We start from the raw sequence: 25,211 nt of genomic DNA on the forward strand, positions 1-25,211 counted from the left end.
GTCTGCCCTTGTGGGGCTATTCAAAGAGGCATAAAATAACAGCAAATTTTCATTACGTATATGTATTTATTTACAATGTTGTTTTGATTCTTTCATTTATTAGTATTTCCCATTAGTAAAAGAACTTTAGAAATGCCAGATTGTTCAAGTTCTGTATTTTGCTACACTAGTCCTGTTTCTTTCAAGAAGCAGTAGTGATTTTTATCTGAACTATAAACACAGTACATTGACTCAGACATATATTTTTTAGCTGTAACTTTTGTATGCTAGACTGCAACATTAAAAATCTGATTATATTTCTTCCCTCTAAAAAAACTTGTTGCTGATTCACCATTGTCTAGAGGACAAAGCCCAGGCTCCAGGCATCCCAGACTCAGGTCTGCCTTTCTCTGCAGCCTCGTCCCCGTCTCTAATACTGCCTGCTTTTCTTTTCTTCCTCCAGCTTCATCTGACAAACTCGTTGTAGTCACCCTCAAAATTCTAGGTAAATATTTTTCCCTAGGAATATTTAAAAATTTTTTCCAGCTTTATGGATATATAACTGATGAAAAACATTTGCAAGTTTAAGCCATACAATGTGGATATTTGATATATGTATATATTATGAAGGACTACCACAATAAGTTTAACTAACTGGAGTGGGTAGCCTTTCCCTTCTCCAGGGGATCTTTCCAACCCAGGGACTGAACCCAGGTCTCCCGCATTGCGGGCAGATTCTTTATCAACTAAGCTATCAGGGGAGTCCTAACTAACATATCTAATACTTCACATTCATGTGTGTGTGTGTGTGTGTGTGTTGAGAACATTTATGACCTACTCTTAGAAAATTTCAGGTATACTACACGAGTTTGAGCAAGCTCCAGGAGTTGGTGATGGACAGGGAAGCCTGGAGTGCTGTAGTCCATGGGGTCACAAAGGGTTGGACATGACTGAGTGACTGAACTGAACTGAACTGATAAAGAGTGTTGTGAACTATAGTCACCATTCTGTATATCAGATCTCCTAATCGTAATCATCTTATAACAGAAAGTTTATATTCTTTGACAAACATCTCCCCATTTTCCCCAAACTCTAGCCTTTAGCAACACCAATCTAGTCTTTCTGTGTGTTTGACATTTTTAGAATCGGGATATAAGTGAGATCACACAGTATTTGTCTTTCTTTGTCTAACTTATTTCACTTCGCATAATGCCCTCAAAGTTCATCATTATCCATGTTGTAAATGGCAGGATATCTCTAGGAAGTTTTTTGTAATACCATCTGCTTTTCCTCATTCATTCCATACAATTAATTACTACTAAAGCTTACGGTTTCATTTTCACTTTAGTATCATTGTATTATAATTAGCTTTTGTTGTGATAAATAGTATATAAAATTTGCCATTTAAAACATTTTAAGTGTACAGCTAAGTGGCAATAAGTACATTTACATTGCTATATAGTCATTACCATTATTCAACTTCAAAAATTTTCTCATCTTCCCAAACTGAGATTCTAGGCCCCTTAAATAGTAACTCTTCATTATAATTAGTTTTTACCATGTCTATTTTCCATAACAGATTTGAAAAAACTGTTGCTTTATTAATATCTGAGTTTATCAATATATTTACACCCAGTACTTAATATAATGGCTGGTAAACAGAAAATGCTCAATAAATGTCTGTTGAATTGATATATCATGCTCAAAATCATATTTCATTATGTCAGCTGCCATATCAGATTGTCCACTTTCCAGCTCTACTCCATCCTAACCCCATAGTTTATAAAAAGGAAAAAAAAGTACACATTTTCAGTGGATTTCACTTTACCAACACAAACACCAAAACCAAAAATAAAACACTACAAGACAAAAACAAAACTACACCTTCAGTGCTTTTTAATTTCATAAAGAGAAATTCCATATTCTGAGCATGGCATTCAGGGTTTTCTAGCATCTGAGTCCTATTATCCTCTCTTCCTTCCTCTTCCACATCTTTTCATACCTAGATTCTTACCAATACAATACCATCCATTATTTCTGAAACAGGCAATTTCAGGTTTCCTTAATCATGCTGTGTGTTCAGTTTTAAATGTTTCCCCACAGTTTTGAAGCCAAATCATAGTCTTCCTTCATGGGTGAAACTTTCTCTTATAATTTGGTGCAGAATGAATACCCTTCATCTCTCTGCTCTTTCACACTTTGTTTGAGTCTCTATTTTATATTTATTTAGTTTTGTACTAAATTACATTTTACTTATATGTTTATATGTTTGTCTTCATCACTGGAGGACAAATTATATAAACATTTTATTATTGTTGCTTAGTCACTAAGTCATTTCTGACTCTTTGACACCCCATGGACTGTAGCCTGCCAGGCTCCTCTGTCCATGGAATTTCCCAGGCAAGAATCCTGGAGTGGGTTGCCATTTCCTTCTCCAGGAGATCTTCCTGATCCAGAGATTAAACCTAAGTCTCCTGCACTGGCAGGCTGATTCTTTACCACTGAGCCACCAGGGAAGTCCATATAAATATTTGCATAATGCTTATTTATCATTTCATTTTTTTCTATTTCTACCATCAGAGACTCACAGAATTTTCTGCATACAGTAGTTACTCAATAATTATATTTTGAAAGGACAAACACCCTTATTTAATACATGTGATCAATATAGCGCTGTTTATTGAGCATGATGAAGGCTGTTCCAACTACCTAATTAAGGAAACACCCAAGGAACAATGTGAAAACACCAAATATAAGGAACTCTATACAATGCAAGCTGACAAATATATATTGATCACAAGGTTTATATCACTGTACTGAGTGAAATAAGAACAAATAAGCAAGACATAGCCCACTTTCTCAGGGAACTAACAATCTAGACTTAGACAGGTATATAATAAACTCTAATACTTGTTTAACAGTCAAAACAAATGTTGAAGCAATGAGATTAAGCAATTTAAACTAAGAAGCAATGACTGCTGGCAAGAAATCATAAAAGATTTCATTAAAAAGGTGATATCTGAACTTGAGTTTAAATGGGGAAGTATGATTTCAATGGGTGAATTGGGATTGTGGATACATTCCAAGAGAGACATTAATGTAAGTAAGATTTAGAGTCAGGAAAAATGTTGACTGCTTTCAAAAACAATGAATACTATAATTCAACAAGATGTTAGAATGACTCAGAGAAGAGTTAAAGGTGACTTTTAGGCTAGGACCACTGAAGAGGTGCTCAATAGTATATTACAGGTCTAGTAGTAGACATCATTATATTGTTAATATTCATAAATATGTAAATTTTCAAAAAAGCAAAGAAAGTTCCAGAAAAACATCTATTTCTGCTTTATTGACTATGCCAAAGCCCTTGACTGTGTGGATCACCACAAACTGTGGAAAGTTCTTCAAGAGATGGGAATACCAGACCACCTGACCTGCCTCTTGAAAAATCTGTATGCAGGTCAAGAAGCAACAGTTAGAACTGGACATGGAACAACTGACTGGTTCTAAATCGGGAAAGGAGTACGTCAAGGCTGTATATTGTTACCCTGCTTATTTAACTTATATGCAGAATACATCATGAGAAATTCTGGGCTGGAAGAAGCACAAGCTGTAATCAAGATTGCCAGGAGAAATATCAATAACCTGAGATATGTGGATGACACCACCCTTATGGCAGAAAGCAAAGAAGAAATAAAGAGCCTCTTGATGAAAGTGAAAGAGGAGAGTGAAAAAGCTGGCTTAAAGCTCAACATTCAGAAAACTAAGATCATGGCATCTGGTCCCATCACTTCATGGGATATAGATGGGGAAACAGTGGAAACAGTGGCAGACTTTCTGGTTTTGGGTTCCAAAATCACTGCAGATGGTGACTGCAGCCATGAAATTAAAAGATGTTCACTTCTTGGAAGAAAAGTTATGACCAACCTAGACAGCATATTAAAAAGCAGAGACATTGCTTTGCCAACAAAGGTCCATCTAGTCAAGGCTACGGTTTTTCCAGTAGTCATGTATGGATGTAAGAGTTGGACTACAAAGCAAGCTGAGCGTTGGAGAATTGATGCTTTTGAACTGTGGTGTTGGGGAAGACTCTTGAGAGTCCCTTGGACAGCAAGGAGAACCAACCAGTCCATCCTAAAGGAAATCAGTCCTGAATATTCATTGGAAGGACTGATATTGAAGGTGAAACTCCAGTACTTGCGCCACCTGATGGGAAGACCTGACTCACTTGAGAAGACCTTGATGCTGGGAAAGATTGAAGGCAGAAGGAGAAGGGGATGACAGAGGATGAGATAGTTGGATGGCATCACTGACTGAATGGACATGAGTTTGAGTAAACTCCCAGATTTGGTGATGGACAGGGAGGCCTGGCATGCTCCAGTCCATGGGGTCACAAAGAGTAGGACATGACTAAGTGACTGAACTGAACTGAATATGTAAATTCTATCATTATGTTAGTAGTATATTAATATGGCATAGATTACATTATATATCAGAAAATATTATGACAATAATCAGTATGAATGGAGCTTTGCTTAGTAGGTTTATCCTTGAAGAATTATACAGCAGAAACCCTATTGTAATATCCCAGTTGAGAATAAGGAAGATTTGAACCATGGTGGTTTCGATGTATATGGAAAAATCAGAACAAATGAATGCAGGATAGACTGTGGATAAGGTTAAATGCATGGATTGAAACCCCCTGAATGCATAGAGCTAAGATAAATTCAAAGACAATCACACTTTCAAGTAGGAGAGAATAGTGGTACATTAGGAGAAATAATCTCTCTGGATTCACTTGTAAAATAATAGTAGTAAGCCTGGCATGCTGCAGTCTATGGAGTCGCAAAGAGTCAGACACGACTAAGTGACTGAACTGAACTGAACTTCCAGTATTATTCTGCTGATATGTGTGTATTTAGCCTAAAGCCTAGAGATTTAAAGCACTCAATAAATATTAGCTATTGCTATTATTAATTTACCAATAGAATAAATATGGAAAATGGCATCTGACTCTAAAATGTTTATTATTTCATTTATTTATAAATATAATGGAAAGTTACTTAAAAAAATCAAAGACTATAGAAATATATAGTACATGTTTGCAAACACCAAAGGCAACTAATGGTAACAGTTTGGCTTGTTTTTTTTCTAGGCCTATAATAATGCATTATTTTCTTAATTAATTAATTTTTTAAAATTGTATTACTATTACTTGTAGTTGTGCAAAATCGGGAGCAATCTGTGCAACTTCTTCCTTTTTCCATAATAGAATTCTTTGGTGCTTTCAGAACAGAACATATAGTTATCTCATATTCTTTTTAATAAGACTCCTTATTTCACTTCATTAATGTGCCACAGAGAATCTAGGGCCACTAGGGAAACCTAGGGAGGCCCATCAGCCCACATGGCAACTTTTTGTTAACTAGAAAAATTGAAATTGGTGCCTATAAATGTTTACAGTCCCTTTAGTGCATGTCTTCATTACTAAATCTTAAACTGGTTTAATCCTTGATTAACGCTTGCTGGACACCTGTGGCAGAGAACAATCTATACAAACATTAGCAGAGCCCTTGAAGATGCCAAACCAATTTTTAAAATCTTTAGTGGAGCTCAGAAAAGAGCATGAACACTGAGTTATAGATTTGGTTTCTTTTTCACAGGAGTCATGGTTGAAATCTTGGATGAAGGAGATATGTATGAAGTCTCCGAAGAATAGATTACATAAAGAAAAGTGTTAAAGGATGCTAACTCCAAAATCATCTGTGAAAATGGCAAATGCATTATTTCTGAAATTTAAATTGTTAAACCTAGAACAAACAAAAGCCTATAGAAGCTCATTTAATTAGCCTAGCTAATTTTAAAAAACAAGGGAGTTGGTACCAGACAAGATTTTTAGCATGGTTGTAAATGTACACTTGTTTGTATGTGAAATGCAAATGTAAGTATTATTTTGTTAAGAATCTCTTGGTAAAATGTATAATTAGGGACACTGACCTCCCACTTGCTTAAGTATTTAAAAGGAGGAAGATTTTGCTAAATTGTTTAGTAATAATAATACCTGTATTTACATTCCTGGAACAGACTTCTGAAAAAAGGTATTCCTTGTAAATAATTATCAGAGAGAAGGAATGAGACAGAGAGAGATGGGGCTATTTTGGTGGCCTGTATACATTTAATTTGAGATCCATCTATCTATCACTCATCTATATCTTATCCAATGACTCAAGTTCATTGGTAGACAAACAACCAAGGAAATAAATATTCTAAAGGAAAGAATTAAATGTAAATCTCATGGATGATTATAAAATACTTTCTTAATGTCATGAATGAGAGCAAAAGAGTGGATTCAGTGATGCCACTAAACATGGGCACAATGCTTCATTTGTAACAATTTCCTAATTTAACAGATATTTGACAAGTTTTCCAGTTTTGAAGCTGTGTTTTACTTCTTAAAAGGACTGGCAATCTGACTGCAGTCTTTCTAAATCCCCATCTCAGTACCTCTCATATCACTAGCTCTTGATAATTTTCCTTTCATCTCTTAGTGACAGATCTGAATCACCAGAAATCAGAAAACATGATTCTGGCAACTAGTTTGAACAGGCCTTGTTCAGTGGCATATACAGAATGTAATTTATTTTTTGTGACAGTTTTAATAAAAGTGACGTGAAACACAAGGGATATAATGTTATCGATATTGCACCTCAAAAGAGGAGAAAGTTTGGTATGTTACCTCCTGATTAGCAGCAGCTAGTTCTTCTTCCAGTGCAGAGACTCTTTCTAAAGAAACCCTCAGTCGCTCCCTTACCTAGAAGAAAAACCAAAATATGTGCAGTAATGTACATCCCATACATATTGAACTGTGCTGAATCCATTAATATTACCAGAGACAGTCACATTTGGCAAACTATTAAACTATTTTTAGCCTTAAGTGCTCAGGAATACTATGACTATACTGTCACTTTACAATATGACTGTATCAAGGGATTTTTCTTGTAAGCAAGTCCTTCTAGTGTTTCGATTAAGATCAACTCCTCTTGTACTGAATTCTGATACATAGTAAGTGGAGGCAAAGTTCAAAAGCTTTTTATGAATTCATCTGAAAAACAGTCACTGATTAATCATAAGATACAGGCAAAAAACTTTTACTGCTTTTAAAAATAAGCTTTTTCCTTTGATGTTTAGTACAAAATAATTTGTCTAAAAGCAAAGGATTCTTAGAACCTGAAAATTGTTGCCCATTGCTCACAAAATTAATTTTGCATTGGTTAGAGGTCTACATTGTTATTGAGGGATTGGAAAGTATGCAATTCCTCTGGAATTCCTAACTATTTTTCAGATACCAAAGGTTAAACCATTATATTTTACAGAACCAAAGAATGCACATTCAGTTTGAAAGTAATGATTTCCAAATGTTTCATATACAAATGAAACTCAGAGAAGAGTTTCTTTGATCTTTGTTTTCTTAGAACTTCTAAAATTGTTTTAGTTATCATATGTTCAGGTTTGTAGATATGCTTCATATTAAATGCATCAAAAGTAGAAAAGCTCAGAGAAAGAAGTTTGGCTAAACTAAAATAAATGACTATAGCAGTTTAATTTTCCTTAAAAAAATCAACAAAATTTATAGATTTAATTTAAAACAGAATTCATGGTGAGTTTTAGATTACTTATGATTAACATTGATTTTCCATGGGAATATAACAGTAAGCATTTATAATATGTAATTATATAAATATATAATAAAGTTCAATTTTATCAATTTATTAATGGTATAGTTTAATTAATAGTCTTTTTCTTTTTTAAAGTAAGATTTAACTGGGGATATAAGTTAAATACACAGAATATCTAGAAACCTATACACATAATAAATTTAAAATTGAAGTACATTTTCTAGTTAGCAGACATAAAAAAACAAGTGATAGCTTATGAATCTAGACTCTAATCAGAATTTTAAAAAAATCTCAATTATTTTAATACAGCATAATGAAAACTAAAATTATTGAGGTGACTGGGTGTACTTAACTCACGAAATACATCTTAAATAAGAAAGAATTAATGCCTGAGTGGAGTTTTAATACTAATTTCATTAATATTTTCATTATATTTCATTATGTTTAAAATCTGAAAATTAGTAATACATGCATAAATGGATATTTGATATCAAGTATAATTACAGAAGATCCTTCATGATATTTAAGTATGCCAGATTGGCTGCCAGGTACCAATGCTGTTAGACAAATATCCAACTGTTCATAAAAATGCATGAAACTTATGCTGATTAATAACTAAACAAGAGTGACTTAGAAGGAAATCTTCGATGATTTGACTTGGGAAATACTTTTTTCTATGAGTGCTTGGAAAGACGCAAACAAAGTAAATATTCCAAAGGCATGAAAATGCGGAGGACTGCTGATATGTTGAATGCAGATATCAACAGAAATATTAGTAGATGTCCTTGATATTTAACAGGGGATGACTGTAAAGTTTTATGCACCATTTCCTAAAATACTAGATATAAAATATGCATATTCTGATAAAAATCTAAGAATCTTGGTTGATGAGAAGAGCAATATGAAATAGTCGAAATGTAGATTAACCTCAACATATGCAACACTAATCAGATCACATTTAGACTGAAATAAATAGATTAGAGTACTATATTTAAAAGACATACATTTTTCTTTCCCTCTAGCCCACAAAATTGGTAAACATATTGGAGAACTATGTCAAAATCACTGCTGGTCTTAGCTAATTGGTGTGTATTCTACCCTACAGCTCAGTGACTATATAAATGAGGACATTAATAATGAAGACTGCCAGTCATTGCAATTGTCCAGAGCCATGCTTAGTCTGTATTTTTTTAGCTCTTCTTGTGTTCTAAACCTTCTGTGGCAAAGTAGGTAGCTTCCTATCCATGATATAATTACATCTTCTTCTGATCTTTCATATATGTTTTATGTTAATAACCATAGCACTTAAAATAGAATATTGTAAGTACTTGTTTATATGGGTCTCTCCTCACCTCTGATCTCCACAAGAAGCTGTGAGCTATTCTTAGTAAAATTGTTTATGAAGGTGCTCAGGCACATGTCAACCTCTCAATTAAATGAAATGCTAATTTAAATAAGCATGTGAATCAACAGTGATACTAATATCTTTACGTAGTTTGTAATTTTTGTCAAGTGTTGAAATTTATCATTAATAATAACATTCATTAACATTTACTGAGCATTTGTTATTTACTAAGTACTGGCTGGGAGCTTTACATGTAAGACAACTCTACTAGGTAGGGTAGGTATTATTATTCTCTTCATTCAACAGAAGAGAAAACAGCTTAGAGAACTTAAGACACTTGTCTAGTTCAGTCTAACTCCAAAGTCCAAGCTCATAATACTTTTCCTTCAGGCTCTTTGTTATTACTTAGTTGATGATCAGTTCAGTTGCCCCTGAACTTAGCAACATCCAGGGTACTTCTGGTGAGTCACTAAACCCTATTACAGTTCCTACAGTCACAGTATGAAATAGCTTATGCTAAGCTCACTGAACTTTAATATGCACTAAATTACTTTTAGATCCTAAGTTGTACAACAACCATTTTCTTCTTAAATGTACTCATATTTGTACGAAGTGCTGTTTTGTTTATTGCCTTCTATTCAGTTTTTTCATAAGAGCATCCCTCACTTCAGTGATGTCGGACCACATCTGGGGAACAGCCAAAGTTACTCACTCTCTAGACCCTCATTCAAGTCACTGAAAACTTAAAGCTTCTCTGAATAGGCCATGCTCTTTTCAAAGCTCTTGGTTAGGTCACATACTGAGCATATTGCTTAGAGTATCTTTACCTCTCTGCCTAACAACCCTTACACATTTTAATACCCAGGTCAAATGTCACCCCCTCTGTGAAGACATTCTTGACATTCTTATTACTTCTTCAAGCACAATTAGTTGCAACTTTTCCTGTGACTCCATATCACATTGTATATATCTTTGCTTCACATGGCCTCTTACTGACATGTGAACTCGAGCATTATGAACTCCTTACTTGTAAAGAGAGTGTGCCAAATATATGCCAAGGAGTCTAACACATAATAGCTATTCTATAAATGTACAGTCTTGCTAATTCCTATTAATGCAGTTTTATAACAAGAAAAGAAATATAATAAGAAAGTAAACATTAAATATATTAAATTATGATCTGATATTAGTTGATATTATAGACAGGGATTTTTATATAATATCCATTTGTGTTTTATTCAAAATTATTCATAAGCTAGTTGCCTCTCATACTAAAATTAAGATACAGTTTCTTATTAATAATCTTGAAGACAGAATTGTAGTTATCCTTATACATGCACAAAATCCCCTGCTCTAAGAACATCTGAAAGACTGATGATAAAAATATGCATGGATATAAATATTAAATACAGCAAAAGTATCTGTATGCTCAAAATCTATATATAACTGAGTAATAATCCCTAGTTTGGATTTTAATGCTCAGAACTTGTCAGATACTTTACAATGAAGTGCCCCAATTTCCACTCTACAAAATCCTAAAGCCTTATTAATTTTAAAAATTTCATCTTTGAAATTTTACAAAATTGAAATCATGTCATAAGCCTTACTAATCTCCAAAGAATATTATCATCATATTGGCTTATTAATGTCCATAGGACTTATTTGAGTAACAGTTAAGAGAACTTACAGTTACTTTAAAAAAGACCTAAAGCAGATTTTGCTACTAATACCTTATGCTGTTCCTTGTGGAGACTCTTAAAAATGTGTGTTCAGTACTAAGCTATTAAAAATACCCAAAATAAAAGGGCAAACTTCTAATGTGACTCTCTAAAGGTTAAAGTACATCCAGTTTACATCTCAAGATGTTTTACTGTCAGCTACTAGTCTTCGACATGGCAACACACTTCAGAGAGGTAGGGAGGAGAGAGGCTGTGGGGTGGGCAGAGAATGGGAGAGAGAAAGGGAGAAAGAAAGAAAGGCTAAATGGCAATATTAAATTTCAAATGGCCATCTGGACTAGGACCACAGTGTGCCATAATAGAAGTCTTAATAAGCCACAGAGTCAGTGGTATTAAAAAAAAGGATGTGGTTATGAATATTACTTACATACATGTAACAGTCCAGCTGCATTTTTTGAGTGGTTTTTCCTGTAACTCAAATATGCTCCTCTGAAATGACTAACTTCAGCAGTCAGCTGAGTCGTGGATGAAGACAAGGAGTTTGATGATGATGACAAAAGCATAGTTAAGCTTGAAATCTTTTGGCAATACTATACCTTTTTCCCAGTAGTTTGATTTTTAATTTCAGCTTTATTGAAGTTATAATTGACATATAAAATTGTAATAGTCCTTTCACAGTACTATACCTTTTCATCCAAGGCCTTGTGGTGCTCAAATAAAGATTTCAGCGCCTTGAGAACCTCAACTTCGCTGGACACTCCCGAGGGTGACTGGGCTTGTCGCTTCACCACCGTCATTCTTAGTGACCTTTCATGTCGTGACACAAGGCACTCCAAATGCTCCAGTAATAGCTATTGGGTTTAACAGAAAATGTCATTGCCTTATGAACACAGGTCACTAATGCACAGAGATGATTTCTATCTTAGCAGACTGCAGATTTATATATTATCTAATGATAACGTCAGATGATACTAGCATCAGTGAAACACAAACCTGAGTTCATAAACCAGGGTTTATGGAACAAGATACTAAAAGTAAATTGCATTTCTGCCACACAACAATTTATTAAATTAAAATATAATGTGAATTGTATGCATTCTTTTATAAGATTTAATAATTTCAGTTTAAATTGAGGAGAACTAGAACACACCATATGTGAAAGTGAAAGTTGCTTGGTCGTGTCCAACTCTTTGTGACCCCAGGGACTATACAGTCCATGGAATTCTCCAGGCCAGAATACTGGAGTGGGTAGCCTTTCCCTTCTCCAGGGGATCTCCCCAACCCAGGGACTGAACCCAGATCTCCCGCTTTGCAGGCAGAGTCTTTACCAGCTGAGCCATAAGGGAAGATCCAATGAATAGGGTAACTACTGAAAAATGTTATACAATGATGACTTTGTTATAAAATAGAATTCAAAGTCAAAATTAATTTCACTTATATCTATTCATTTAAATTTTTTAAGTTGAAGGAAATGAGCATAAACTTCATGTTGCTTTAAACTTGATTATAATGACAATCATATGTTGCTATAGTAATTAATGTGGTAACACTAATGATTTTATTCACAATTAAATTCTTGGATTACATAATAGAAAAATATATGCAGCTGACTGGAATATAGTAATTGAGACCAGCAGTAGAATTTTCGGAAAAGAGATTAAAGGACATAATTATTAAACTGTCTACTCTGGAATGTACATTCACCCAGAGTAGTCTCTGATGCCATGATAGAGATTAGGGGAAAGTCCAGTGAACAATGTCTCATTCTGTCACAGACTTTATGCTCTGACTTTTCCCAAATAAATTTTGCTTTTAAATGTTTTGTGAGTTGGAGTTTCACCTTTATTTTATAAGGCAGTTCTGCAACTAAAAGCAAAGATATATGGAAAAAAAAGAAAAAACCATTATCAGTTATTAAAATTTTGCTGGTGAAGAACTGTGGTGTTGGAGAAGACTCGAGAGTCCCTTGGACTGCAAGGAGATCCAACCAGTCCATCCAAAAGGAAATCAGTCCTGAATATTCATTGGAAGGACTGATGCTGAAGCTGAAACTCCAATACTTTGGCCGTCTGATGGGAAGAACTGGCTCATCTGAAAAGACCCTGATGCTGGGAAAGATTGAAGGCGGGAGGAGAAGGGGACGACAGAGGATGAGACGGTTGGATGGCATCACCGACTCAATGGACATGAGTTTGTGTAAACTCTGGGGGTTGGTGATGGACAGGGAGGCCTGGTGTGCTGCGGTCCATGGGGTCACAAAGAGTTGGACATGACTGAGCAACTGAACTGAACTGAACAACACATGACTAGTAAGGAGAAAAGATTTTCGGAAGGTGAGTGAAAGCATAGGCTAACAAATGGTGTCTAGGCAAAACAAGCAGGATAACTGAAACAATAAAGGAAAAAGCAGATATAAGATACTGAGTTGGAAAGATGTAAAGAAAAACTATTATCTTTCAAGAGTTTTCCTAAAGCTCATACTATAATGAAAAATTTAGTTTTTCCACAATACTGCTATTAATTTCAGTATCACATATTAGGGTCATGTTTCTCAGTTCTTAATAAGTTAATTTTTCTGTATTCACTATCATTAATTATGGTTCAGTGTATCAGAAAACTTTGCCTATTATTAACAATAAAACCCCACAAATATCTGAGATCCTAAATATATATAGGTCAGTCAGTAGGAGTCATATTTAAGCATCAAAAAAATAGTTAAAGTTCTTCAATATGAAGATGATACAATCAATATTTTCAAAGAGCTTTTGTTTACCAACCTTTGATTATAATCATGGTATTCTACTCCCCTGAATTCTATAGATTCTATAGACACATCTATAGATGTGTGCACTGGTTAAATCCAAGCTGTTTTACATAAGTTATAGAGCTCTGCCTATTTCTCCAACTTTATCTGATATTAGTTTTCCCTTCTCAGCATTTGTCTATATCTAATTCCCCATTTATTTTACACATTTACCTTGTTTAAGTCTGTTTCTCAAAAAACAGTGTAAGTTCCATGAGGAAAGTATTTTTATTTATTAATATTTCCCTATTTTGTCCATTGCCATATCTCTTATTGCCTAGAAGACTGGCACATAATAGATGTGCATAAATTTTTGTTGAATGAATAAATGAACAATGATTAAAAGAGTAGTTTGTAAGAGCTATGTCTGTAAGTAACAACTCCTCAAACAAATGGGAATCTGGGATATCTGACCCAGATAGATTTGACAAATCAATAATTAGATTAACATCAAAAGATGGAACATTATCTTCTATGATTCATGGATAGTTAAATGACCACCTGAGTTGTCCTGAAATGAGGTGCCTCTAAAAGTAAGGCTTTGATGGACTGAGTCATAGGGACAAGAGACCATCTTGAAGGGCAGGAAGAATATAAGGACAATGAGGTGAGCTGGCTTCTTTGAACTGCACTGAAGAGTTAAAAGAAACAAAACGACTAGCATAAGGTTTTAAAATTTAGGTCAATGCTCAGAGAACCCAGAAGTTGCTGTGGCTGCTCAGAAGAGCCTCTTACTGAAGTCCCAAGACAAAACAGAAAAAAAGATAAAGAGCCTGATCTAGGAGAGGTCACTGAATTACAATGTATCATGAATTCAGAGCCTTACCAGATATCTTATTCGGAAACCTTGGAACTACTCTGAAAATAAAAAGGCACCCCCAAGAATTAGAAAAAGGAAATTTGGAAAACATTCTTATTTCCCAAACTCCAATGAGCTGCCATGCTTCACTGATAAGTTACGTCTTATTTGTCTTGATGACCATGCGTGACTTCACGTAAAGCAGTTACCTTGCAAAACACAACCTGTGTTCCCTCTGCTTGAATCTGTGGAGGTCTGTGACTGTTCTAACCAACCTGTGTTGTAAGTTACAATTTGTGACTTTTGAGTCTAGGTCCTAAGAGGCAATGAAGTTTCCAGCTAGTTCACCGGAACACTTGCTCTTAGGTCCTGGAGCCACTGCATAAAAATTCACTACTCTGAGACCACTGTGCCCTAGAGCTCACATGGAGGTTCTTACATGTAAAGTCCCAGTCAGACCTGTCTGTCTTTCAGTCACTCCAGCCTACGTGCCAGACACAAGAGCAAAGAAGTCATCTCACAAGTAGACCTTTCAATCTGCAGATATTGAGTCACCACCTGAAAACCATATGCTAAAGTTGTCCCATACCATCTTATGAGAGAGGATAATTTTCAGAAATCTTGTGAGCTTGTGGTTAAACACAGTTAGTTAAAGTTTAAATTATGTAAGCTTATGACTCAATGGACATGAGTCTGAGCAAACTCCAGGAGATAGTGAAGGACAGGAAGGCCTGGCGTGCTGCAGTTCCTGGGGTCGCAAAGAATCATACATGACTTAGAGATTGAACAAGAACAAATGATTAAATATTTTAAAAAACAGTAAACACTCAAAATATATCATTTCCTAATTATCTTACTATATTTTACTATTACCAATGTCCACGGCGTTGCTTATTTCAATTGTATTTGAATAATAGAAATACTATATAATGGTTCACTACTGTGCATTTTTTCCCAACTCTGCATTCAGTGACAGCATGTTGGTAGTTTGAAATCAGCAACAGTGGGAGTATTTCCACCGTGAAAAATAACTAACACTATATATTTTTTGCGCTTTCAGATAAAAAAAAAAATCATTTACCAGTCACTGTGTGTGTGCTCAATCGTGTCCAACTCTTTACAATCCCATGGGCTGTAGCCTGCTAGGCTTCTCTATCCATGGGGTTTCCTAGGTAAGAATACTGGAGTGGGTTGCCATTTCCTTCTCCAGGGCATCTTTCAGACTCAGGGATTGAAACTGTGTCTTCTGCATCTCTTGCATCAGCTGGTGGATTCTTTACCACTGAGCCCCCTGGGAAGCCTCAAGTCATCCCAGCTGAGAGCCCAAAACTTAAGAAGCAGAAAAGGGCTGTCATACCCGTGCCCTTTCTGAATCTCTGACCCACAGAACTGTGAGTGTAGTAAAATATTGATTGTGTCACTATATTTTGGGGTGGTCTGATATGAAGCAATAGATAATCAGAAAATCTTCCCTAAAGGGACCTACAACCATGTAGTAACTGCTAAGGAAAAGAGAATACAAACATTTCTTTGGATATTAGCTCTAAGCTAAAACTACATTTTTGGTACTCACTGGTGTAAAGCTTTCCAATAATCTGGTAGACAAGATGATTCATCCAGTGGATATTGGCCTATTTGTTTGACCACCACAGCATTTGCTCAGTGGGCATAAACTAGTGACCATGGTTTCAGGGATAGGACTTATTTATTGACCTGACAAAATGGGTCATTAAGGTTGATAGTACTAAGGTTGATACTACTCCAGACGAACAGCCAAGTTATTTGCTGTAGCCATCAACCTTGAACCTCTGAATACAATATACTTGGAAACCAACTATCCATTTTGAAGCAAGCAGATTAAGTCAAACCCTCCCATTAAAAAAGCAGCTGTTTTTTATTACTGTAATAAACACTTTTTCTGAATATAGATTTGCCTTCTCTAATGGCTATGCCTCTACCAGCAACACCATCTTATTAGATTTTTGCTAACAATCCTGTTATCATACACAACACTAATTTTGCACCACCTCCTAAAAAAATACAGTGAAAGGGCTAATGCAATTGACTGATGCTCTCAGCCCTGGTTTTACCATGCTATCACATCATTCAGAAGCTGCTAATCCTAAAGAATGGTTAAGTCACCCAAGGAAGAATCTATTTTGATTTAAGCTGAGAGACAACACATTGCTAGGCTGGGATGTTCTCTTTCCGTAGTAAGTATACACTCAGAATTAATGATAAAAGCAAGGTTCAGTTTTTCTCAGGATATGTATGGGTCTATGTACATAGGTCCAGGAATCAAGGTTTAGAATTGGAATTTATATTTCCTAATAGGACTTTGTGACCAGTTGGAGAAAACAAGATCTTTCTACTTTATTGTATCATATACATAGCATATATTAAATTATTTTCCCATTTTCTTGTTATGTTTTTACTTTTTATTCTATTTTACTTTCATCAAAAAAGGAAGAGAGTTCCAGAAAAACATCTATTTCTGCTTTATTGACTATGTCAAAGCCTTTGACTGTGTGGATCACAATAAACTGTGGAAAATTCTGAAAGAGATGGGAATACCAGACCACCTGATCTGCCTCTTGAGAAATATGTATGCAGGTCAGGAAGCAACAGTTAGAACTGGACATGGAACAACAGACTGGTTCCAAATCGGGAAAGGAGTACGTCAAGGCTGTATATTGTCACCCTGCTTATTTAACTTGCATGCAGAGTACATCATGAGAAACACTGGGCTGGATGAAGCACAAGCTGGAATCAAGTCTGCCAGTAGAAATATTAATAACCTCAGATATGCAGATGACACCACCCTTATGGCAGAAAGTGAAGAAGAACTAAAGAGCCTCTTGATGAAAGTGAAAGAGGAGAGTGAAAAAGTTGGCTTAAAGCTCAACATTCAGAAAACTAAGATCATGACATCTGGTCCCATCACTTCATGGGATATAGATGGGGAAACAGTGGAAACAGTGACAGACTTTTTTTTTTTTGGCTCCAAAATCACTGCAGATGGTGATTGCAGCCATGAAATTAAAAGACGCTTACTCCTTGGAAGGAAGGTTATGACCAACCTAGATAGCATATTAAAAAGCAGAGACATTACTTTGCCAACAAAGGTCAGTCTATATAAGGCTATGATTTTTCCAGTGGTCATGTATGGATGTGAGAGTTGGACTATAAAGCAAGCTGAGCGCCGAAGAATTGATGCTTTTGAACTGTGGTGTTGGAGAAGACTTTTGAGAGTCCCTTGGACTGCAAGAAGATCCAACCAGTCCATCCTAAAGGAAATCAGTCCTGAATATTCACTGGAAGGACTGATGCTGAAGCTGAAACTCCAATACTTTGGCCAACTGATGCGAAGAACTGACTCATTTGAAAAGACCTTGATGCTGGGAAAGATTGAAGGCAGAAGGAGAAGGGGATGACAGAAGATAAGATGGTTGGATGGCATCACTGACTCAACGGATATGAGTTTGAGTAAACTCCGGAGTTGATTATGGACAGGAAGGCCTGGTGTGCTGCAGTGCATGGGGTCGCAAAGAGTCAGACATGACTGAGCGACTGAACTGAACTGATCTGATATTAATTCTGATGAATACCTAAGTAGTTCATAGGTTACAAAATGTTAAGATAATATTGATATTTAATGAGAACATAATTGTGCACTGAAGAACCATATGCATATAGCTGAATACAGTAATGAGAGACTATGAATCTTCTTTTTTGTGAAAAGGAGATTTTATGTTTGCCTAAGAAGTCTATTTGTATTGTTGGGTAGGTACACATCAGTATTGCTGCTTTTTGGAATTTTAATACGAAAACAAGTATGATAAAATGGGGGTGGTAATGCAGACTGACATCTCAGGTTGCCTCAAATCTTTTGAATACATCTTCTATGTTAGATAGGTCCCCACATTCTGAATGCCATCATTCCAACAGACAATCCAAGAAACACTTCTCAGGCATGTTTACCACCAGATGGCAGACATGTGACTTAAGAGACGGCCCCCTGCACAGGAGAGATTCTGAGGGGAGTCAGGTGAGGTAACACGCTGGGTAAGTGCCATCCCTCTTGCTGGTACAGGTATTAGCAGAAGCTGCCTGTTTCTGGGACTTGGGATGGAAGAAAAACTTACAAAGCTAAGAAATGTGGTCCTAGAAATTGTGCAAGTAAGCTCAGTTTAGACATTTCTCATAGGCTTTAATTAGAGCCTTCTTGAGTAAAATGGCAAGCTGTACTGTTTTGTGCAATTGGGAACTCTCATTCATATAATAACAAAAACAGTTGTGTTTTTAGTGATATAAACCAGACTCCTTAAGGGTTTGACAATTTAACTATTCTGAACACTCTTTGATGCCTAGAAAAATATTCTATATAATAGAGGCTTAATACTTGTTGAACTGAAGTAATAATGCATGTAAATTTTCTATCTCGGAGAATGTGGCCAAAAAATGTTCTAATCTAGAAGGTATCTATGGCTTTTAAGCTTCAAGTGAAAACCTATTACAAATAAAAAGGAACTTACCTAAGATGCCACTAACAGTCTACTAATTTGTACACCTTTGCTAGGAATAAATCTTTAGTCTAACGTTTAATGAATCTTGCAGAAGGCACCTTTTGGCCTACACTCAAAGGGCTGGAGGGACTATGTGAGTGGCCCATAATTTCTGTTGGAATTCACTTTAAATGACCACAGTCTGGATATGTATACACACAAACATATCAAATCCTACATCCATAGACACATATTGCCTCACTGAGAATTTTTAAACTAAATTTGTAAAACTGTAAGTCTTTCTACAATGTCACCTTGTGTGCAACTTTCTTCAGTCACATATAGTATTCAAGTAGAAATGTATTCTACCCTGTAAATTAATTTGGCCTCTGTAATATTGTGGTCAAACAACAAAATAGCAACATCTGAAAATGAAAACATTCAAATCGATTGCTTTCTTAGTCAGTCCACTTAGTATCCTTTACTCTCAAACATGGCTTAGATACCCTACAGGATCTTGTTTTCTTTTCACATTAAGAAAAAAGTTCCTTGGAGAGGGAAATGGCAATCCACTCCAGTACTCTTGCCTGGGAAATCCCATGAACAGAGGAGTCTGGTGGTCTATGATCCATAGGGTTGCAAAAGGGTTGGACATGACTTAGTGACTAAACAACAATGTGTTTTATGCACATGCTTGAGTCCCACATTGAATAGCTGTAGGGAGAACATATGTTGTCCCTTACTCACTCTTTTATTTGTCATATCCTATTGTAGCACTTCATAAAAAATACACATGAACCCAAACACACACATATTTTACTTGCTTTTAACTACTAGGGTCTTCCTTTTCTCAATTGGATTGTAATTTCTACTCCTCAAGAAAATAACTTTAGAGGGATTTTAATTTGTACAGACAGGCTTATCAAGAATGGGAAGCTTTTCTTTAGTGTCTGATTGTATTTGAACATTTATTTAATGTAATTCTTTTGGTTCAAAACAAAAGTAAGGGCATAGTAAGGAATGTTTCAAACTCAGTCTTTAATTTAAACTAAGGATGATTGTCTTTTTTTTTTTAGTTTATGACCTGTGAAATGAAATTATAGTGTCATTATTCATGACTAATATTAAGACTAGTTCTTGAAACCCTAACTTCTCTTTCCAAGTCATGCAATGGTTGCATTCTGCTGCTGCTGCTGCTAAGTTATTTCAGTCGTGTCCGACTCTGTGTGACCCCAGAGATGGCAGCCCACCAGGCTCCCCCGTCCCTGGGATTCTCCAGGCAAGAACACTGGAGTGGGTTGCCATTTCCTTCTCCAATGCATGAAAGTGAAATGTGAAAGAGCAGTCACTCAGTTGTGTCTGACTCTTCATTTCCCCATGGACTGTAGCCTACCAGGCTCCTCAGTCCACAGGATTTTCCAGGCAAGAGTACTGGAGTGGGGTGCCATTTTCTTCTCCTAGTTGCATTCTGAAACATTGTTAATAAGTCATCTTTCAGCTCTTCAGGTACCAGAGCAGTTAAAACAACAAACAGCAAAAATGAAACAACAGAACTTTTCTACTCTTGTATTAAGAAATAATAACTATATCAATATTTCTATTTTTCCCTCACCCTTTCATTAACTCAAATAATTCTGCAAAAATATGGTAATTTTCAGCAGTTGATTTCAATATGTTGAAACAATGGCAGGAATGCTGTTTTCTACAAAAACAACTTGCCTGGGTATGGTTAGAGAAGTTTTAGAAATAACAAATTTTGTTTCATCATTTTTTGCTACATTCTTTTTAGTGTGGAAACATTAAACAATAAAGATTTTTGAATGTTTCTGTAAATATGCACTAAAATTTTTGAAGTTTTTATTTTTGTACAATCATGAATAACAGTAAGATGACTTTATTTGGATTTTCTCAATTTAATTACTTGAGGCAGTTGGGTTTAAGAGCAACTCTAGCGATTACTTTGTTTTTTCTCTTGTACACTTTTATTTTGGGGTCAAGGATCAGGTTTATCTATAGTGACAAAATGATAAATGGCCACAGCTTTTTTTTTTTTTTTCCAGTGGGTTTTGTCATACATTGATATGAATCAGCCATGGATTTACATGTATTCCCAATCCCGATCCCCCCTCCCACCTCCCTCTCCACCCGATTCCTCTGGCCCTTCCCAGTGCACCAGGCCAGAGCACTTGTCTCATGCATCCCACCTGGGCTGGTGATCTGTTTCACCATAGATAGTATACATGCTGTTCTTTTGAAATATCCCACCCTCACATTCTCCCACAGAGTTCAAAAGTCTGTTCTGTATTTCTGTGTCTCTTTTTCTGTTTTGCATATAGGGTTATCGTTATCACCTTCCTAAATTCCATATATATGTGTTAGTATGCTGTAATGTTCTTTATCTTTCTGGCTTACTTCACTCTGTATAATGGGCTCCAGCTTCATCCATCTCATTAGAACTGGTTCAAATGAATTCTTTTTAATGGCTGAGTAATATTCCGTGGTGTATATGTACCACAGCTTCCTTATCCATTCATCTGCTGATGGGCATCTAGGTTGCTTCCATGTCCTGGCTATTATAAACAGTGCTGCGATGAACATTGGGGTGCACGTGTCTCTTTCAGATCTGGTTTCCTCAGTGTGTATGAATGGCCACAGCTTTTACCTGTGACATCAGAATAAATTCCTAGCACATTACTTTCCACACAACTGATAGAAAATAGATTACTAAACAGATTGGGACTGAATTACAAGAAGTTGAACAAACTCTGCTCCTACCTAGAGATAATCTCTTAAGTCACACATTACTTGTGAGTAACAGGAATATGCTTTTTAAAATATATAGCCTTTGCTTAAGCCACAGAGCGGACTCTGGGTGTGTCACTTATGAGCTGTGTGTCTTGGGGCAAGTTACTATGTTAGTTTTCTCATCAGTTAAATGGGGACAATAGGATTGCTGTAAGGATAATGTGAATTAAACACGTAAAACATTGAGAAAGACATTTCATGTTTAATTAATATGTTACTATATTATTATCATTATTACTGTGTGATATACAAGAAAAAATTTATTCATTCACCTTCCTCTGAAAATTCTATTTTCTATTTGAGAACAGATATAATTCACTCAAATATCATACCTTTTTGATCTATTGTTTTTGCTGATACTCAAAATAACAACAAAACCTCCATTCACTTATGAGTTCTCTTTATAAACTGTCTTTTCTGTGTTATATATTTCAATTTGTGAGCATATGTTAACCTCTCAATGTGGAAAAAGAGTCACAAGCTTATCAGGACCCTAGAAATTGAGACACTCAATTCTGCTCAAACTTTCCCACAATCTAATAAAAAATTCTCTTTGGGTGTGAGATCACACTCCTTTGTTGTTTTCTCTCCATGACCAGTAAGTGGGCGTTTATAGCAAGAAGAAAAATACACCACATAGAAGGAGAAACTATTACATAAATCTATTCAAAAATCTTACACTTAGCAACATTTAATAGGGCATTATGGGAGAAGAGAAAAGTTTTTCTGATTTTCAGACCTGGATATTTTTGAGGTGGTGGGGGAGGTGATTATGTAACTAAGTTGTTATATATAAATCAATAGGTTTGCACAAGGAAAACTTCATAAATCCATTTTCCTTGATGTAATTAACAACAAAAATCCTCCACATCATTGCTTTTAGAAAGGCAGAAAAAATGTTTTCCAGCTTTATTCATGCTTTGTCTTACAATATTGAGTTGTCATTTTTATATTACTATCTAAGACCAAGCATACAATGAATACACAATTAACGTACCTTACTTTCTCAGTATTAATCTGCCAGAACTCTTAACACTTCAAATATTTTCACTTACTTCATATTGAAATTGAACTGCAGTCACACCAAAGTGGTTTTACTTTACATTATTTTACTAGAAAAACTTCTCCCATTTATGAGTTATATGACAATTTACACTGTCTGAAATTTAGTAAAGTTTTTTCTGAACTAGAAAATAAGGTCATGTGATTAAAGAAATACATGGGTTTTCAAGAGCAGAATACTGTAATTTCCATCAGGTTCATGAAATAAAAATATCATAACTGGAAGTCTCCTTCATGAGCTTCTAAAATAGAAAAGGTATGTATGCCTCCTTTAATTAGGAGAGTCATCATTCAGTGAATTTATGCTTTTAATATCTTTTAAAAAAATTATTATGTATGATTTTTTTAATATGTTGTTGGATTCTGTTTGCTAGAATTTTGTTAAGGATTTTTGCATCTATGTTCATCAGTGATATTGGCCTGTAGTTTTCTTTTTTTGTGGCATCTTTGTCTGGTTTTGGAATTAGGGTGATGGTGGCCTCATAGAATGAGTTTGGAAGCTTACCTTCATCTGCAATTTTCTGGAAGATATACACCATGGAATATTACTCAGCCATTAAAAAGAATTCATTTGAATCAGTCCTAATGAGATGGATGAAACTGGAGCCCCTTATACAGAGTGAAGTAAGCCAGAAAGATAAAGAACATTACAGCATACTAACACATATATATGGAATTTAGAAAGATGGTAACGATAATCCTATATGCAAAACAGAAAAAGAGACACAGAAATATAGAACAGACTTTTGAACTCTGTGGGAGAAGGTGAGGGTGGGATGTTTCAAAAGAACAGCATGTATACTATCTATGGTGAAACAGATCACCAGCCCAGGTGGGATGCATGAGACAAGTGCTCTGGCCTGGTGCACTGGGAAGACCCAGAGGAATCGGGTGGAGAGGGAGGTGGGAGGGGGGATCGGGATGGGGAATACGTGTAAATCCATGGCTGATTCATATCAATGTATGACAAAACCCACTGGAATGTTGTGAAGTAATTAGCCTCCAACTAATAAAAAAAGAGAATTATTATTTTTCTGGGGTGAGGTGAGGATGAAGGTCAGGTCATTCCCTCATAGTACCCAGAAGGCAAAATCATGCTCCCCTTTCAAACCTATGACCTGACCATCCGACCCACTCCCAGTCTCTGAAGCATGACCCATCTAACTCCACTGCAAAACAGCCTGGAACTCACTACTGAAATGCCACTCTTCCTTTTAAAGTCCAATACAGCAAAGGTCAGAAGAGACACTAACATTTTTTAAGGCAACACCGTGATTTAGTAGGGAAGGCTGTAATTTCAATTTCTTGTCTTCCCGTTCTGAGTTTTGTAGTATACTCTCTCTTACTCTAAGTAACAGACAGTGAGTTGGTGTCTGCACGAAGCCTTTCTGAAGCTTTAAAGGCCTCTGTTTTTGTGACTGTGTTAGAAGTAAGACTCTGAACTGCGGAATCACCTCCAAGCAGAGGCGGATTTATACTTACCCTTGTGTTGTTTCTTTCAGCTTTAAGTTCAGAAATCTCTTCTTCCTTTTCTAAAAGTTGTTCCCTGCAAGCATTTAATTCTTTCGTCAGAGCAGCAAATTCCTGAAAGGGGAATAAAAAAAATTTGAAGGCATATACCAGATTTTTAAAAAATGTATTCCATCAGGAAGGAAAAAAAACTTCAAAATATAAACTTTTGAGTGTAAGGAATACAAAAAAAATGGCCTAGTTGACTATACATTGCTGTTATGTATACATACATTGCTGTCATTAAATCAACCTCATTCCAACTCTGAAGAAATGCTAGCCCATGATACTTAACATACACATATTATTATAATACACTGTTCAGATGAGAGTATAAAATATATTTCAGAATGTATCAGATATAGCATACTGAATTTAACATTAGTATGATAGCATATTGATAATATGGAATAATTTAAACTTTGCTAATTTTGTGAACAACTCTGAAGATCTTACAGTCTCACTCCATATCACAAAGTTTAGACTGAGTATCTAGACTTTCCTATCATAAGGAAAAAACAGCCACCATCAACACCAAGCTAAAATTCTTTAAAAAAATACTATTTAGAGATTAAGAAGTTTACTTATTTAATAGGATGAAGAAAGAGAATACACCTATATCCTACAAAATAATAAATGCATCTAAGACTTGATAACATTATCTAAGATTCTCCTCTTAATTTATGTATTGCTCAGTTTTTCATTCTGAAAGGTAAGCTCCATGTAAACTGGGACTTCAATTGAATTCACTGCTTAAGTCCTAGTGTCTAAGGCATAGTGGGTGCTCAATTAGTATTTATTTTCAATAAATGAACACAGGTAATGTATTCTGGAGGGCTTCCCAGGTGACTCAGTGGTAAAGAATCTGCCTGCCAAGGAGGAGACGGGGGTTCAATCCCTGGATCGGCAACATGCCCGGGAGAAGGACAGGACAACCCAAGCCAGTATTCTTGTCTGGGAAACCCCTGGGCAGAGGAGTCTGGCAGGGTACAGTCCAGGGGGTCACAGAAGAGTTGGACACGCCTTAGCAACTAAACAACAACAACATATTC

The 25,211-nt window shown here is 35.7% G+C and overlaps 1 protein-coding gene across 14 annotated transcripts in view; it reads right to left on the minus strand.

Moving 5' to 3' along the window:
- The window catches only part of PPFIA2 (PTPRF interacting protein alpha 2), a 484,065-nt gene that overhangs the window by 184,761 nt on the left and 274,093 nt on the right, over positions 1-25,211 (minus strand). For 13 of the 14 annotated variants that reach the window (XM_043880420.1, XM_043880449.1, XM_043880465.1 and 10 more), the window contains 3 exons: positions 24,133-24,234; positions 11,363-11,527; positions 6,713-6,787 (listed from right to left, as the gene is read on the minus strand). In XM_043880420.1, the coding sequence (XP_043736355.1) occupies positions 6,713-6,787; positions 11,363-11,527; positions 24,133-24,234 (342 nt within the window). The remainder of the gene's footprint in view (positions 1-6,712; positions 6,788-11,362; positions 11,528-24,132; positions 24,235-25,211) is intronic. The other variant, XM_043880504.1, reaches the window with a different exon arrangement.

This window comes from Cervus elaphus, chromosome 3 (assembly GCF_910594005.1).
Source record: "Cervus elaphus chromosome 3, mCerEla1.1, whole genome shotgun sequence".
Classification (NCBI taxonomy): Eukaryota; Metazoa; Chordata; class Mammalia; order Artiodactyla; family Cervidae; genus Cervus; species Cervus elaphus.